The sequence below is a fragment of the Salmo salar genome, chromosome 01 (assembly GCF_965601325.2).
Source record: "Salmo salar chromosome 01, fSalSal1, whole genome shotgun sequence".
NCBI classification, from domain to species: Eukaryota; Metazoa; Chordata; class Actinopteri; order Salmoniformes; family Salmonidae; genus Salmo; species Salmo salar.
Genome location: NC_138291.1, coordinates 6,152,830 through 6,171,649, shown reverse-complemented (window position 1 = coordinate 6,171,649; position 18,820 = coordinate 6,152,830). Strand labels below are relative to the sequence as shown.

Below are 18,820 nucleotides of genomic sequence, written 5' to 3'. Positions count from 1 at the left end.
AGAATGGTGTCGGCCAAGTGTCCTCCACATCCATGTGGACAAGACAAATGAGCTGATCAACAATGGCAACAACCTGCCAATGTCCCAACCACTCTCACTGAACGACCAATCAGTGGAGGAGGTAGAGTGTTTTAAATACCTAGGGACACAAATGGATGACAGAGAACAAAGACTGTTTTTCGCTCTTTTTTGAAATTTTTATAAAGCAAGCCAGCGCCTGCTTTTAGTTAGGAAATTGAAGGGGTTAGGGGTCAACCAGGATGTTCTGGAGAGGCTATAAAGAAGTCTGGTGGAGAGCATCCTCACGTTCAATATGACAGTCTGGTATGGTAATCTGAGCGTGAAGAGCAAAAGAAAACTGACCAGAATAGTAAACACAGTCAGCAAAGTAATTGATTGACCACAGGCACAGTTGAGAATTCTGTTCCACAAAGGCAACCATAAAGAATGCTCTGGCTGGTGTTGTCGTTGGCGACCCCTCCAACCCTCAGTTCCAGAGACTTTCCTCTGGCCGGCGCTTCAGAATGCCCCATGGTCAAGATGAACGTGTTCAAACATTGGTTCGTTCCTTGTGCTGTTGTTGGGACTACTAAATGCAACGTAAATTGTATCGGTATATTTACTTATCTATCTAGTGCAGTTGGGGCAGCGGACAATTGTGAGGGAATGTATTAATGTCCTCCTATATGTTGTTAGGTTATGCAGTATGGTGGAATGTTTGTGATGTGAGAATGCATGTGTATGTAATCTTTTTAATGTAAGGTGATGCCAAAGAAATAATGGACAATAAAGTTCTATTCTATATGACATCCTGTCAAAATAAAGCTTAAAAAAAAAAAAAAAGATCTGTGCAAAGTAATATGAAGTATTTTGGGAATACAATCTGCAATTTCAAAAATAAATGCTGTATTTTACAACTGCATACTGTATCACGATTTATAAACTGGGTGGTTCGAGCCCTGAATGCTGATTGGCTGACAGCCGTGGTATATCAGACCTTATACCACGGGTATGACAAAACATTTTTACTGCTCTAATTACATTGGTAACCAGTTTATAATAGCAATAAGGCACCTCAGGGTGTTTGTGGTATATGGACAATATACCACGGCTAAAGGGCTGTATCCAGGCACTCCGCAATGCATCATGCAGTATATTGGCCATATACCACACCCACCCCCGTGCCTTATTGCTTAAATATACCACTAGGTGGCATAATTGAGCTGTAAGTGTAGACTGAACGTTCAATGAAAAAAATCAATTTGATTTGTTTTCAAAAAACACATTGATCTCTCTGAAGTGGTAATGATGGCATGAAGCTGTCTCAAATCAATGCATTTACTGGAGTTGTGTCACTGTTACACACAATGTAAATGAAGCATTGGTGAAATGATTTAGATTGTTTGGTTTTTTGTTGCCTCATTTGAATTGGCCTGCATAAATATGAATCAGGTAACCCATTATTGCCTCTATGGGGGGAAAAAAGCCCTCTTTCTGTTTCTCTTGTTAGTAACTATCTTGTCAATGGCAAATATGCTCCCACAAAATTAGTGTCGATTCCTCAAGGTCATACAAAGAAAACTTGTAAATGATGTATGGGGGGGGGGGAAATAACTGTATGGCAGTCCCAATCAATGGTGTATATACAGTACAAATGTCCAAAGTCAGACAGTCCAACCTGCTCTTTTCTGTTTGTCTTGTAAACTTTACATTTCTGCAACAAAGCACCCAGTAAATTAGAACGCAGAATCGTCAAGGGTTAACCCCTAGTCCTTCATCATGACCCATTACACATAAATCATTGGACGAAGATGTCTTCTGTAGGGCGGCCATATCTCCGTGTTACAGCGCTTGTTTACAGACAACAGACAGAAGACAGAGTGGACAACCTGTGCTGTATTAATTAGCTATCTGAGTCTACAAACAGCTGTGTTTAAAAGGAAGACAGACGACACAAACATGTTGTCACTGAAAAATACTGTCTGCTGCAACTGTGTTAAAACCAGTTAAAACAGTGTACAGCATTGGTGGCTGGTGGGAGGAGATATAGGAGGACGGGCTCATTGTAATGGCTGGAATAGAATAAATGGAACGGTATTAAAAACACATCAAACATATGGAAACCACATATTATGACTCTGTTTCATTGATTCCATTCCAGCCATTACAATGAGCCCGTACTCCTATAACTCCCCCCCACCAGCCTCCACTGGTGTATATATATTATTTATTTTATTATTTTTTTGACATTTCTGAAATTATTTGGATGTGATATGAAAGTAGAGGGTAACGTGACTTAGAAAAGATTCACATTTAAATGGAGTATTTCGTTGATTTGGCTTCCTGAGCCAGTTCGCCCTTTAAACAGAAGATGGACGGAAGGTCCTTCGACAGAAGATGTAACGTTAGACTCCTTCGGTCCGATGTTAGTCGATGTTACCCGAATCAAACTTGTATTCAACATTCGACAGTCACAATGATGTTTATATATGTATAGACAATCTTCAATGATACAATTTTTTTTTTTTACACATTTCATGGGCTGACGTTAATGCAGAAAAATATTGTGCACTAATCTTGGGAGCAGCAAAAAACCAAAAAGGCCATTTTTGAGAAGGTTTACCTGCAGACCGCACCTAGTCGGTTGCTCGGAGACGAGTGAAGATGCAGCATGTTTGTGTGCTTGTATTAACTCCGCTTGTTTCAGAGCCTTCAAGCTAGATAACAATACATCTATTCATATACATTGTAAATGATACATAATTTTTGTTGTTGTTGGGGGAAACATATTTTTGCATGTAGGTTGAAGGACATTGCTTTGCATACCACCTCGCCAGCCTTGTGTCCTGTCTGAACGAATGGCTGCGTCCATAGCCAGCCATGACGTGATTTCCTGGGGGTGGCAGTGGGAGCAAAGTACCGCAGTTCTCTGCGACTCTGACATGGGAGCATTTGGTCCGGAACAACCTGCTGCACTAACTCCACATTGTACGAATTTCATCGCATGAAGAACTGTTTTAATAAAAAAAAAAAAACATTTTATATTTAGTAATTTTTTTTGACCAACGCACTGAAAGACAAATTCATTTTTTAAATTTTTATTCAGATAGGTATATATTTTGTACCGCTTCGGTTCGTGTGGACGTTTTAGGCAGACTCATAACGAACCATGGCGGAGAGAAGTGGCCGGTTGAGCTTCGGTGGCGGGGCGCTCAACAGACCCGTACCGATGAACCTGTTCGCCACATGGGAAATAGATGGATCGTCCCCGAGTTGCATCCCGAGGTAAGTCGTGTTCCTTGTCTTGTTCCCACAGCCATCTATACTTTGACATACTTGATAGTGCTTAGATTAGACAAGCAGGCAGTTTGCTCTGATGGATAATACAGCAGCAGTGATGGTTTTTAATATTGTCGCATCACAAGAACAACCAGCCCCATTGCATTGACTGTGTGACTAAATGTTAGACAATTACTATCCTATTCAATTGGACGTTTCTTCCTAAGTTAAATGGCTAGCTAGCTTACCACTGCTGTAGGCCTACACACTCTGCCAAAGTTTAGGCATAGCTAAACTAGCCAGTAGCCTTGTCCCAGGACCAATGAGTTTGAAACAGAGATGGATGCCACCCACCTAGTTGAGTTTGAAGGTTTGGACCATATGGCTGGCATTTCCGGGACCATGAGAGTTGGCTATTCTTCACCACTTATGGTTGTTGTCATGCCAAACATGAAAGCATCTTCTGAAGAGGAAATCAGATGTTATTTAGGGTAGAGGGAAACCTGGTGGTGAAACCAGCCTGACTGATGGCTGCCTGCTTCCTTCAGGCTAGGGGTGGTAGCTCACTGGAGGGCCAAGACAACACAGACCACCAGGCTAGGGGTGGTAGCTCACTGGAGGGCCAAGACAACACAGACCACCAGCCAGGCTAGGGGTGGTAGCTCACTGGAGGGCCAAGACAACACAGACCACCAGGCTAGGGGTGGTAGCTCACTGGAGGGCCAAGACAACACAGACCACCAGCCAGGCTAGGGGTGGTAGCTCACTGGAGGGCCAAGACAACACAGACCACCAGGCTAGGGGTGGTAGCTCACTGGAGGGCCAAGACAACACAGACCACCAGCCAGGCTAGGGGTGAGAGCTCACTGGAGGGCCAAGACAACACAGACCACCAGCCAGGCTAGGGGTGGTAGCTCACTGGAGGGCCAAGACAACACAGACCACCAGGCTAGGGGTGGTAGCTCACTGGAGGGCCAAGACAACACAGACCACCAGCCAGGCTAGGGGTGGTAGCTCACTGGAGGGCCAAGACAACACAGACCACCAGGCTAGGGGTGGTAGCTCACTGGAGGGCCAAGACAACACAGACCACCAGCCAGGCTAGGGGTGAGAGCTCACTGGAGGGCCAAGACAACACAGACCACCAGCCAGGCTAGGGGTGGTAGCTCACTGGAGGGCCAAGACAACACAGACCACCAGGCTAGGGGTGGTAGCTCACTGGAGGGCCAAGACAACACAGACCACCAGCCAGGCTAGGGGTGGTAGCTCACTGGAGGGCCAAGACAACACAGACCACCAGCCAGGCTAGGGGTGAGAGCTCACTGGAGGGCCAAGACAACACAGACCACCAGGCTAGGGGTGGTAGCTCACTGGAGGGCCAAGACAACACAGACCACCAGCCAGGCTAGGGGTGGTAGCTCACTGGAGGGCCAAGACAACACAGACCACCAGCCAGGCTAGGGGTGGTAGCTCACTGGAGGGCCAAGACAACACAGACCACCAGGCTAGGGGTGGTAGCTCACTGGAGGGCCAAGACAACACAGACCGTCAGGCTAGGGGTGGTAGCTCACTGGAGGGCCAAGACAACACAGACCACCAGCCAGGCTAGGGGTGGTAGCTCACTGGAGGGCCAAGACAACACAGACCACCAGCCAGGCTAGGGGTGGTAGCTCACTGGAGGGCCAAGACAACACAGACCACCAGCCAGGCTAGGGGTGGTAGCTCACTGGAGGGCCAAGACAACACAGACCACCAGCCAGGCTAGGGGTGGTAGCTCACTGGAGGGCCAAGACAACACAGACCACCAGCCAGGCTAGGGGTGAGAGCCCACTGGAGGGCCAAGACAACACAGACCACCAGCCAGGCTAGGGGTGAGAGCTCACTGGAGGGCCAAGACAACACAGACCACCAGCCAGGCTAGGGGTGAGAGCTCACTGGAGGGCCAAGACAACACAGACCGCCAGGCAGGCTAAGGGTGGTAGCTCACTGGAGGGCCAAGACAACACAGACCACCAGGCTAGGGGTGGTAGCTCACTGGAGGGCCAAGACAACACAGACCGCCAGGCAGGCTAAGGGTGGTAGCTCACTGGAGGGCCAAGACAACACAGACCACCAGCCAGGCTAGGGGTGGTAGCTCACTGGAGGGCCAAGACAACACAGACCACCAGCCAGGCTAGGGGTGGTAGCTCACTGGAGGGCCAAGACAACACAGACCACCAGCCAGGCTAGGGGTGGTAGCTCACTGGAGGGCCAAGACAACACAGACCGTCAGGCAAGGGGTGAGAGCCCACTGGAGGGCCAAGACAACACAGACCACCAGCCAGGCTAGGGGTGGTAGCTCACTGGAGGGCCAAGACAACACAGACCACCAGCCAGGCTAGGGGTGAGAGCCCACTGGAGGGCCAAGACAACACAGACCACCAGCCAGGCTAGGGGTGGTAGCTCACTGGAGGGCCAAGACAACACAGACCATCAGCCAGGCTAAGGGTGGTAGCTCACTGGAGGGCCAAGACAACACAGACCACCAGCCATGCTAGGGGTGAGAGCTCACTGGAGGGCCAAGACAACACAGACCACCAGCCAGGCTAGGGGTGGTAGCTCACTGGAGGGCCAAGACAACACAGACCACCAGCCAGGCTAGGGGTGAGAGCTCACTGGAGGGCCAAGACAACACAGACCACCAGCCAGGCTAGGGGTGAGAGCCCACTGGAGGGCCAAGACAACACAGACCATCAGCCAGGCTAGGGGTGGTAGCTCACTGGAGGGCCAAGACAACACAGACCATCAGCCAGGCTAGGGGTGGTAGCTCACTGGAGGGCCAAGACAACACAGACCACCAGCCAGGCTAGGGGTGGTAGCTCACTGGAGGGCCAAGACAACACAGACCGTCAGGCTAGGGGTGGTAGCTCACTGGAGGGCCAAGACAACACAGACCACCAGCCAGGCTAGGGGTGGTAGCTCACTGGAGGGCAGAGACAACACAGACCACCAGGCTAGGGGTGGTAGCTCACTGGAGGGCCAAGACAACACAGACCGTCAGGCTAGGGGTGAGAGCCCACTGGAGGGCCAAGACAACACAGACCACCAGCCAGGCTAGGGGTGGTAGCTCACTGGAGGGCCAAGACAACACAGACCACCAGCCAGGCTAGGGGTGAGAGCCCACTGGAGGGCCAAGACAACACAGACCACCAGCCAGGCTAGGGGTGGTAGCTCACTGGAGGGCCAAGACAACACAGACCACCAGCCAGGCTAGGGGTGAGAGCCCACTGGAGGGCCAAGACAACACAGACCATCAGCCAGGCTAGGGGTGAGAGCTCACCGGAGGGCCAAGACAACACAGACCACCAGCCAGGCTAGGGGTGGTAGCTCACTGGAGGGCCAAGACAACACAGACCACCAGCCAGGCTAGGGGTGGTAGCTCACTGGAGGGCCAAGACAACACAGACCACCAGGCTAGGGGTGGTAGCTCACTGGAGGGCCAAGACAACACAGACCACCAGCCAGGCTAGGGGTGAGAGCTCACTGGAGGGCCAAGACAACACAGACCATCAGCCAGGCTAGGGGTGGTAGCTCACTGGAGGGCCAAGACAACACAGACCTCTGAAACCATAAAGCCAGTGTCACACGACGTAGTCTGGTGCTGCAACAAGGGAGAACATAATCAAGGGATTCTGATTTCTTTCTTCAGGCACCTTATTTTGTCACATAGGCCTAGTCCAATGAAAGAACAGGAATATAGGCCTAGTCCAATGACAGAACAGGAACATAGGCCTAGTCCAATGGCAGAACAGGAACATAGGCCTAGTCCAATGGCAGAACAGGATATAGGCCTATTCCAATGGCAGAACAGGAACATAGGCCTAGTCCAATGGCAGAACAGGAACATAGGCCTAGTCCAACGGCAGAACAGGAACATAGGCCTATTCCAATGGCAGAACAGGAACATAGGTCTAGTCCAATGACAGAACAGGAATATAGGCCTAGTCCAATGGCAGAACAGGAATATAGGACTAGTCCAATGGCAGAACAGGAATATAGGCCTAGTCCAATGACAGAACAGGAATATAGGCCTATTCCAATGGCAGAACAGGAATATAGGCCTAGCCCAATGGCAGAACAGGATTATAGGCCTAGCCCAATGACAGAACAGGAATATAGGCCTAGCCCAATGGCAGAACAGGAATATAGGCGTAGCCCAATGGCAGAACAGGAATATAGGCCTAGTCCAATGGCAGAACAGGAATATAGGCCTATTCCAATGGCAGAACAGGGATATAGGCCTAGTCCAATGGCAGAGCAGGAATATAGGCCTAGTCCAATGGCAGAACAAGAATATAGGCCTAGTCCAATGGCAGAACAGGAATATAGTCCAATGGCAGAACAGGAATATAGGCCTATTTCAATGGCAGAACTGGAATATAGGCCTAGTCCAATGGCAGAACAGGAATATAGGCCTAGTCCAATGGCAGAACAGGAATATAGGCCTAGCCCAATGGCAGAACAGGAATATAGGCCTAGCCCAATGGCAGAACAGGAATATAGGCCTAGCCCAATGGCAGAACAGGAATATAGGCCTAGCCCAATGGCAGAACAGGAATATAGGCCTAGCCCAATGGCAGAACAGGAATATAGGCCTAGCCCAATGGCAGAACAGGAATATAGGCCTAGTCCAATGGCAGAACAGGAATATGGATTCCAAAACTCAATCTAAATATTGAAACAAACAGAATGATTTAGCAGAAATCTCTTGAACACTGAAAGCATCCCAAATGGCACCCTAACTATTCCCGACACAGTGCGCTACTTTTGACCAGATCCCTGGTGAACAGTACTACACCATAGGGAACAGAGTGCCATTTGGTTCGACAGCTTGTTTCTCCGATAAAGCTGAATGACTTTCAGCAACACTTGGTCCTAGAAGCTGTTTTATCATATCATGGCTTTATCCAGGCAGGCCTTCATTGTACTAAAGTACAGTGCAGACACTTCACTGTATTCATCTGCTTACAGGACATTATTCACCCTGCGTGTGTTTAGGATTGTATACTAGTAAACCCTTGGCATCATTTTCAGAGTTCATTCTTGAAAATATGTTTTTTTTTTTGTTTTTTTTTACAGCCTTTTGTAAAGTTGATATCCTTTTGGTCTTTCTTCTCTGACCCATAACTTCTTCATGACACTATCTTGGGGTCAATTGAGAGTAATTTCTGTATTACACATGACTTCCATTGGAAATGCATACCTTAGGCTAGTCATCATCATGCTCTGTGAGACGTCGATAACAAACATGTTGGTGAAATGTCATAGCTTTCTTTCAACCCGTTCACTATGCAGAAATCTCTCTGCCATTTCCTGGATGCTAAAATGTATAATAGTTTGCCTAAGTTCATTGTGTTGAGAATCATTGCACCATCTAATCCGCTGTGGAAATATATTTTCCATAACCAGAAATATTGTATTTTCAACAGTTTTTGAAGCTAGTGTACAAAACCGAAAGGAAAAGATGCAAAAATTAAACTTAAGAATGGGAAGTATAGAAATGGCTCACATAGAACAGATCTACTGCTTCTTAGACTGGCTTACAATACAAATGACAGATCTATAACTTACATTTCTATGTGAATTTTGTCAGGTTGCCCCCCCCCCCAAAAAAAGTTACATATTATACCTTTTAAACCTTTTAAACTATTTTTTTTATTTTTCACTGATCTACAAGCAACGTATTTTGTCAAAAGAGGAAGCTATAGGTAGTGTCGTTAGATTGCTTATCTGCACTAGATTTTTTTCAAATACAGTTATGGTAGAGACTTGATTTAGAGTTAGATTGACACACGCGGGACTGGTTCAGTGTGAATCGAACTGCCACTCAGTGTGTCTCTTGTCCTGTGGCGCATCAGTGTGACTCTGTATTGATCCACCTCCCTTATGTTTCTCTCTCTGCAACTCAGCTTCTGCTCCTCTCTTCAAGCTTGTCCCAAATGTTATCCTGTTTCTTACATAGGGCTCGCTCTAGTCAAAAGTAGTGCACTATGGGCCCTGGTGAAAGGTGTAGAGAATAGGGTACCATTTGGGACTCTGCCTAGACTCTATAGGCCTGTATAACGTTACCCTGACTCTATAGGCCTGTATAACAGTACCCTGACTCTATAGGCCTGTATAACAGTACCCTGACTCTATAGGCCTGTATAACAGTACCCTGACTCTATAGGCCTGTATAACAGTACCCTGACTCTATAGGCCTGTATAACATTACCCTGACTCTATAGGCCTGTATAACAGTACCCTGACTCTATAGGCCTGTATAACAGTACCCTGACTCTATAGGCCTGTATAACAGTACCCTGACTCTATAGGCCTGTATAACATTACCCTGACTCTATAGGCCTGTATAACATTACCCTGACTCTATACATTACCCTGACTCTATAGGCCTGTATAACATCACCCTGACTCTATAGGCCTGTATGGTAATATGACTTTATTCATGACACTGAGTCTTTTTAATAGAACAAAGATCTGAGGGACTTCCCTGCTTTTTGAGGTTGTTCTGTATATTACATTAGTTTTATTCAATGACTTTATTATTTAATTCCAAGTCATCATCTCATCTCTATAGAGCTGCTGCCTATGCTGAATACCAACTATCAATCAAGCAACTGAATCTCTATCCCTCGCCATCGCGCATTCTTCACTCTTCTCTCCGTTTTTGTGTCTGCTCCAAACAGACCGGATAAGTAGATGCGCAATGGATTATGGTCATTGTAGTTAATTACCTGCGCGAAACTATACTGGAATAAAAAAAATATAAACGCAACATGCAACAATTTCAATGATTTTACTGAGTTTACAGTCCATATAAGGAAACCAGTCAATTGAAATAAAATCATTAGACCCTAATTTATGGATTTCACGTGACTTGGGAATACAGATATGCATCTGTTCACAGATACCTTAAAAAAGGTAGTGCCGTGGATAGGGCTGTTGCAGTGACCGTGTTACTGCCACATCGGCTGTCACGAGTCATGAAGGCAGTCAAATTCCGTACCGTTTAGTCACGGTAATTAGGCTTTTCCAAGCTCTGATGCTTCTCATGGTCATTAATAGACTACCGAACTTGCTTAATTAACTGTCTGGTACTCAGCACTCTTACATCAATGTAATCGAAAATCGAATCAAACACTTCATGAGAGCCGATGAGCTCATGTTGCTCAACATTTCTATCGGCTCTGCAATTGTGGGAGTGATGGCCTCTATTAAAAAGAGGAGGATCCCATCAGCTTTCTGTAGGCTAGGCTTTCTATATTTATTTCTCAACTTTCCTATTATTAAGCACATTGCTTATCTTTACAACAGGAGTATAGCCTACCTGGCTGGCATGAAAATGAACCACGAGGAAAAGTGTCCTCCATTCGCTATTTAAGTGCATAGATGACATGTATTGTTTTCCCGCTGTCCCTGTTTCGAGACAAGGACAGACATAATGGCCCGTTCTAAATCAAAACAAATTTCACACATATATATATTATTTAGTATATGTAAAGACAAGATTAAATTAAGAATAGTCCGATGCCCGTCATTGTAAATCAGAATTTGTTCTTAACTTACTTGCCTAGTTAAATAAAATAAAAAGATGGGTGACAATATTAGCCTAATGATATATTATCAGTTGTGAATGATGCCCAGCATAAGAAACAGTCCGTTTGTTTTTTTTTGTTGCTACTTTTTCGAATCATAGTCGCACACCTCATGTAGCCTAACCCATAGGCCTATATGTTTTAATAAGGTTTGTATTACAACTAAAGAGGCCAAATAACTTCTTAAATTTAAGCCCATTAATCCGCTTTACAAGGGGTGTAGAGCCTAACTGGCTTACATAAGCAGCGTGTGAGTTTCACGTTTAAAAATGCATAAAAATTCACCTTTTTATAATAAAAGCATTACATGGATAATTGCATTTGCAGTCACTTTTAATAATGGTGTTTTCCGCTGATGGAACATTCCCACTTATAGCCTGCTACCGTGTTCGTATTGCTGCGCATATAATGTGAAGAAATAGCCTAATAGCTTATCAATGTTTTAAGCTAAATCTGATCTCTTGCGTCAGCCACATTGCATAAAAATGTTTTTTTAATTTTTTTATGCGAGTGGTTGTATTAATTTGGGATCTATCGCATCCCACAACTGTCCCAGACTATGTTTGGAATATTTATTTCTCACACAGAATAGAATAGGTCAACTTTTGTACTATGGGGGATAGTAGATTGACATAGGCTTTTGCTGTTCGTTAGGCCTACACATCTTGTTGGCTGACGAAATGTAAATGTGGACAGTTCTTCCAATATCTTCAATATGCAGCTCGGAATTGGATAAGGATGCGCGCAGTTGAGTCCGCGATGTGTCTGTCTTCACTTGTAGCCTGTGAGAAAGGAGAGAGCCATGTGGAGAGCCATGTGAGTGAGAGGCGCTTCGGAACGCGCAGCACTCAGGGAGAAGGACACAACGCAGCACTCCAGGCCAAGGGCAAAACGGCCATTAGTTGCCTCATGCAGCGCTGGATATGAAATTGCTGGATATTGGCGAGAACTGGAACACGCTGTTGTACACGTCGATCCAGAGCATCCCAAACATGCTCAAATGGGTGACATGTCTGGTGAGTATGCAGGCCATGGAAGAACTGGGATGTTTTCAGCCGCAAGGAATTGTGTACAGATCCTTGCAACATGGGGTCGTGCATTATCATGCTGAAACATGAGGTGATGGCGGTGGATGAATGGCACAACAATGGGCCTCAGGTTCTATTCATGGTATCTCTGTGCATTCAAATTGCCATAGATAAAATGCATTTTTTTTCGTTGTCCGTAGCTTTATGCCTGCCCATACCATAACCCCACCGACACCATGGGGCATTCTGTTCACAACGTTGACATCAGTAAACCGCTCACCCACACGATGCCATACATGCGGTCTGCGGTTGTGAGTCCATTTGGACGTACTGCCAAATTCTTTAAAATGATGTTGGAGGTAGCTTATGGTAGAGAAATGAACATTCAATTCTCTGGCAACATCTCTGGTGGACATTCCTGCAGTCAGCATGTCAATTGCACTGCTCCCTCAACTTAAGACCTCTGAGGCATTGTTTTGTGACAAATCTGCACATTTTAGAGTGGCCTTTTATTGTCCCCCCCCCCAGCACAAGGTGCACCTGTGTAATCATGCTGTTTAATCAGCTTCTTGATATTCCACACCTGTCAGGTGGTATAATTAGCTTGGCAAAGGAGAAATGCTCACTAACAGGGATGTAAACAAATTTATGCTAAAGATTTTGAGATTTTTGCGCGTATGGAACATTTCTTGGATCTTTTTATTTCAGCTCATGAAACATTCAGGCTTCATCATTGGTTTACTCTGAGTGATTCTTAGCCTATAGGCAACAGGAGAATAGCTGACAGGAACTGTCACTTCTACTACATCTGGCTGTCACCACTTTCCACTGACCTGGTCACTTAGTCAGAAGAGGCTTTCATTCGTACACGACAGTGGATTGTTCTCCTTAGGCCCTTGATTCCTTGACATAAATATTGTTCTGTACTCTACCCTACTGCAGAGCTGTGTTTGTGTCTGTCTGATCGGTCTGTCTGTCTGATCGGTCTGTCTGTCTGAACGGTCTGTCTGTCTGAACGGTCTGTCTGTCTGAACGGTCTGTCTGTCTGAACGGTCTGTCTGTCTGAACGGTCTGTCTGTCTGTCTGAACGGTCTGTCTGTCTGTCTGAACGGTCTGTCTGTCTGTCTGAACGGTCTGTCTGTCTGTCTGAACTGTCTGTCTGTCTGTCTGAACTGTCTGTCTGTCTGTCTGAACTGTCTGTCTGTCTGTCTGAACTGTCTGTCTGTCTGTCTGAACTGTCTGTCTGTCTGTCTGAACGGTCTGTCTGTCTGGTCTGAACGGTCTGTCTGTCTGGTCTGAACGGTCTGTCTGTCTGGTCTGAACGGTCTGTCTGTCTGGTCTGAACGGTCTGTCTGTCTGTCTGAACGGTCTGTCTGTCTGTCTGAACGGTCTGTCTGTCTGAACGGTCTGTCTGTCTGAACGGTCTGTCTGTCTGGTCTGTCGGTCTGTTTGTCTGAACAGTCTGTCTGTGTGATCAGTAGTGCTGTGTGATCAGTAGTGCTGTGTGATCAGTAGTGCTGTGTGATCAGTAGGTGCTGTGTGATCAGTCGGTCTGTCTGTCTGAACAGTCGTGTCTGTGTGATCAGTAGTGCTGTGTGATCAGTAGTGCTGTGTGATCAGTAGTGCTGTGTGATCAGTAGTGCTGTGTGATCAGTAGTGCTGTGCTGTCGTGAACCCTGTGTGTATTTTTATTTAACCTTTATTTAACCAGGCAAGTCGGTTAAGAACAAATTCTTATTTTCAATGACAGCCTAGGAACAGTGGGTTAACTGCCTTGTTCAGGAGCAGAATGACAGATTTTTACCATGTCACCTCGGGGATTCGATCCAGCAACCTTTTGGTTACTAGTCCAATGCTCTAACCTTGTGTGTGTGTGTGTGTGTGTGTGTGTGTGTGTGTGTGTGTGTGCGCGTGCGTGCTATCGTGAACCCTGTGTGTGTGTGTGTGTGTGTGTGTGTGTGTGTGTGTGTGTGTGTGTGTGTGTGTGTGTGTGTGTGTGTGTGTGTGTGTGTGTGTGTGTGTGTGTGTGTGTGTGTGTGGGGCTGTAGTGAACCCTGTGTGTGTGTGTGTGCGTGCTGTAGTGAACCCTGTGTGTGTGCTATCAGTGAACGCTGTGTGTGACCCCCTGACACACAGAGCAGGGTGTGTGTTGAGACAGAGGAGGGGTTGAGTGGGCCCTTGAACAGCAGCAGCTGGCCCCAGTAGGCTGACTAACAGTCCTATTCTGTCCTGTGTGTTGGAGGTCTGAGAATGCTGAGATGTCACTTTACCGTCGTACCAAATGGCACCATGTTCCCGACGTAGTGCACTACTGTTGACTAGGGCCCTGGTTAAAAGTAGTGCACTGCATAGGGAATAGGGTGCCGTTTGGGACGCTACCCTTGGAGCCCCGGGTATCTGAACACTCAGTTCTTTGTCCCCTTTTCCTGCAGCTCCCTCGCAGCGATCGCACCGCACAGGGAATGTAGAGTAGGACGAATGGCAGTCTGGTGGTGGTGCTGGCAGCAGTCGGCTAAATGGGAAGCATTGTTGATGTTTTTCTTGTGAATCCACACATCAAAATGAAGGCTAACCAGCCCATAGATATCCTATAATTCATTGTTTTAGTGAAAGATGTGTGCTAGACATGGTGTAGTATCCCCGAGCTGAGGAAGATGCTTGAACTAACTACTATAATACTATGTATATCTAACTACTATAATACTATGTATATCTAACTACTATAATACTATGTATATCTAACTACTATAATACTGTGTATATCTAACTACTATAATACTGTGTATATCTAGCTACGATAATACTGTGTATATCTAGCTACGATAATACTATGTATATCTAGCTACTATAATACTATGTATATCTAACTACTATAATACTATGTATATCTAACTACTATAATACTATGAAGTATATCTAATTACTATAATACTATGTATATCTAACTACTATAATACTATGTATATCTAGCTACTAGAATACTATGTATATCTAGCTACTAGAATACTATGTATATCTAGCTACTAGAATACTATGTATATCTAGCTACTAGAATACTATGTATATCTAGCTACTATAATACTATGTATATCTAGCTACTATAATACTATGTATATCTAGCTACTATAATACTATGTATATCTAACTACGATAATACTATGTATATCTAACTACTAGAATACTATGTATATCTAGCTACTATACTACTATGTATATCTAATTACTATAATACTATGTATATCTAGCTACTATAATACTATGTATATCTAGCTACTATAATACTATGTATATCTAGCTACTATAATACTATGTGAAGTATATCTAACTACTAGAATACTATGTGAAGTATATCTAACTACTCTAGAATGCTATGTGAAGTATATCTAACTACTAGAATGCTATGTGAAGTATATCTAACTACTAGAAGGCAATGTGAAGTATATCTAACTACTAGAATACTATGTGAAGGATTACTAGACCGTAGAGATGTATGATGTCATGGTTTAGTGTCCAGAAGATGATGTAACTGCTGGAATGTGTCAGTCATTCAGTAAGTGTTGCTGCTGTTATATAAGAGATATCCAACACCACCATGACTACCCACCCAAGTTACTTACATACACACACACACACACACACACACACACACACACACACACACACACACACACACACACACACACACACACACACACACACACACACCCCCAGGTTGCTGAGACTGCAGGTCCTAGAGGGCAGACAGGACAGGGCTGGCGAGAGCAACCGTTACCTTACTGGTTTGCGTCCCAAAGGGCACCCTATTCTCTATATAGTTGTCACGACCTGACCTGAGAGAGCCGTTTTTTCTCTGTTTGGTTAGGTCAGGGTGTGACATGGGCTGGGCATTCTATGTGTTATATTTCTATGTTTTTTTTTTTTCCCCCTTTGATTGGCCTAGTATGGTTCCTAATCAGAGGCAGCTGTCTATCGTTGTCTCTGATTGGGAACCATACTTAGGCAGCCCTTTTTCCCTCCTTCAGTTGTGGGATCTTGTTTTTGTACAGCTGTTAGTAGCCTGCAAGACTTTTCGTTCGTTGTGTTGTTTATTGTTTTGTTTTTTGCTGGTTCACCGTTAAATAAAATATGATGAACCCAACTCACGCTGCGCCTTGGTCTACCCTTTACAACGAACGTCATAGAAGATCCCACCAACAAAGGACCAAGCAGCGTGATCAGGAGTGGACCTGGGAGTACATCCTGAATGGCAAGGGATCCTGGACGTGGGAGGAGATCCAGGCTGGATGGGATCGCCTCCCATGGGAACAGGTGGAGGCAGCGAGAGCAGAGCGGCGACGAGAAGAGGAACTTTTTGGGGGGGCACACGGGGAGATTGGCAGAGTCAGGGTTGAGACCTGAGCCAACTCCCCCCGTGCTTACCGTGGGGAGCAGGTGAACAGTCAGTCACCATGTTATGGGCACTGTGTCTCCAGTGCGCAGCCACAGCTCGGTGCGCTCTGTGCAAGCTCCCTGCAGTGACCGTGCTAGAGTTGGCATTCAGCCAGGAAGGATTGTGCCGGCTCAGCTTTCCTGGTCTCCGGTGCGTCTCTTCGGCCCAGGTTATCCTGCGCCAGCTCTACGCACGGTACCCCCAGTTCGCCAGCACAAACCAGTGTGACCTGTTCCAACGCCCCGCGCTTGTCGGGCTACGGGGGGGATCCAGCCAGGACGGGTTGTGCCAGTCATAAGCTCCAGACCTCCAGTGCGCCTCCAAGGCCCAGTATATCCTGCGCCAGTTCTACGCACTGTGTCGCCAGTGCGCCTGCACAGCCCAGTTCGTCCTGTGCCAGCGCCCCGCCCTTGCCGGACTAAAGTAAGCATCCAGCCAGGACGGGTTGTGCCAGTCATAAGCTCCAGACCTCCAGTGCGCCTCCACGGCCCAGTATACCCTCTGCCTGCTCTGCGCACCCGGCCTCCAGCGACGTTCCCTAGTCCAGAGCTCTCAGCGACGTTCCCTAGTCCAGAACTCTCAGCGACGTTCCCTAGTCCAGAACTCTCAGCGACGTTCCCTAGTCCAGAACTCTCAGCGACGTTCCCCAGTCTGGAGCCTCCAGCGACGTTCCCTAGTCCAGAACTCTCAGCGACGTTCCCTAGTCCAGAGCTCCCAGCAACGTTCCCCAGTCCGGAGCCGCCAGCAACGTTCCCTAGTCCGGTGAGACCTGTTCCGGCTCCACGTACGAAGCCTCCAGTGATGATCCATGGCATGGAGCCTGCAGCGACGGCCCCCGGTCCGGAACCTCCAGCGGCGGCCCGCGGTCCGGAACCTCCAGCGGCGGCCCGCGGTCCGGAACCTCCAGCGGCGGCCCGCGGTCCGGAGCCTCCAGCGGCGGCCCGCGGTCCGGAGCCTCCAGCGGCGGCCCGCGGTCCGGAGCCTCCAGCGGCGGCCCCCGGTCCGGAGCCTCCAGCGGCGGCCCCCGGTCCGGAGCCTCCGGCTATAATCCACGGTCTGGTTCCTCTGGCGACACAAAAGCGGAGGGATCAGTGGGCGGAGTGGGGGCTCGCCCCGAACCGGAGCCGCCACCATGAGCAGATGCCCACCCGGACCCTCCCCTATAGGTTCAGGTTTGCGGCCGGGAGTCCGCACCTTTTGGGGGGGGGGGGGGGGGTGTACTGTCACGCCCTGACCTGAGAGAGACATTTTTTCTCTGTTTGGTTAGGTCAGGGTGTGACATGGGCTGGGCATTCTATGTGTTATATTTCTATGTTTTTTTTTTTTCCCCCTTTGATTGGCCTAGTATGGTTCCTAATCAGAGGCAGCTGTCTATCGTTGTCTCTGATTGGGAACCATACTTAGGCAGACCTTTTTCCCTCCTTCAGTTGTGGGATCTTGTTTTTGTACAGCTGTTAGTAGCCTGCAAGACTTTTCGTTCGTTGTGTTGTTTATTGTTTTGTTTTTTGCTGGTTCACCGTTAAATAAAATATGATGAACCCAACTCACGCTGCGCCTTGGTCTACCCTTTACAACGAACGTCACAATAGTGCACTACTTTAGACCAGAGCCCTATTCCCTATATAGTGCACTACTTTTCACCAGGACCCATATCTGCCTCGCCCATAGGGCTCTGGTCCAAAGTAGTGCACTATGTAGGGAATAGGTCTCTGGTCTAAAGTAGTGCACTATATAGGGAATAGGGCACTATATAAGGAATAGGGTTCCCTTTGGGATGCAGCTGTCCGCCCGTCACCCCTCCTGATGTGCTTTGATACCCTCTCTCTCTGCAGGCCGATCAATCCTGCTTTCAGCTGACTCTACTAAGCGTCACTGCACAACACCGCCACGCCTTATTGGCTGCCTGCGTCGCCGCCGTGCCTTATTGGCTGCCTGCGTCGCCGCCGTGCCTTATTGGCTGCCTGCGTCGCCGCCGTGCCTTATTGGCTGCCTGCGTCGCCGCCGTGCCTTATTGGCTGCCTGCGTTCCATCTCCTCACTCTTCTCATTTTTATTTTCACCTGTTAACTCCTTCCTTTTGGAAATACAATATCTCCTGTATTCAGTATTTCTGTTGTTGCCTTGTCACTATATCCAGTCTTTTGATATTCATCGCAGTGCTGTTTTAATGTGTAAGCCTGTGTTCTATGTCCATTTATACAACACCGTCCACGCCATTCATGTGTTTTTTACCGTTTTCCTGTTCTGCGTTTGGGTTTTCCAGGGGTCTCCTTCCGCTCTAGTCCAATCACAAGTCAAGGCCAACATGGCAGCAGGCAGCAAACCCTGTTTTAACTGATAGAGCTGAGACATACTATGCATTCCTTTTAACCAGAGGCCTACGGGCCCTCTGCACGATGTAGGGAATAAAATGCCATTTGAGACGCAGCCATAAACAATAGTGGATATACT

At 47.1% G+C, this 18,820-nt stretch overlaps 1 protein-coding gene across 3 annotated transcripts in view; it reads left to right on the top strand.

The window, feature by feature from the left end:
* Window positions 1-2,604: 2,604 nt before the first annotated feature.
* Window positions 2,605-18,820, top strand: part of pacs2 (phosphofurin acidic cluster sorting protein 2) — a 176,485-nt gene continuing 160,269 nt past the window's right edge. The window contains exon 1 of one of the 3 annotated variants that reach the window (XM_082960063.1): window positions 2,605-3,285. In XM_082960063.1, the coding sequence (XP_082816189.1) occupies window positions 3,170-3,285 (116 nt within the window). In that variant the 5' untranslated portion in view covers window positions 2,605-3,169. The remainder of the gene's footprint in view (window positions 3,286-18,820) is intronic. The other 2 variants (XM_082960051.1, XM_082960094.1) reach the window with 2 other exon arrangements.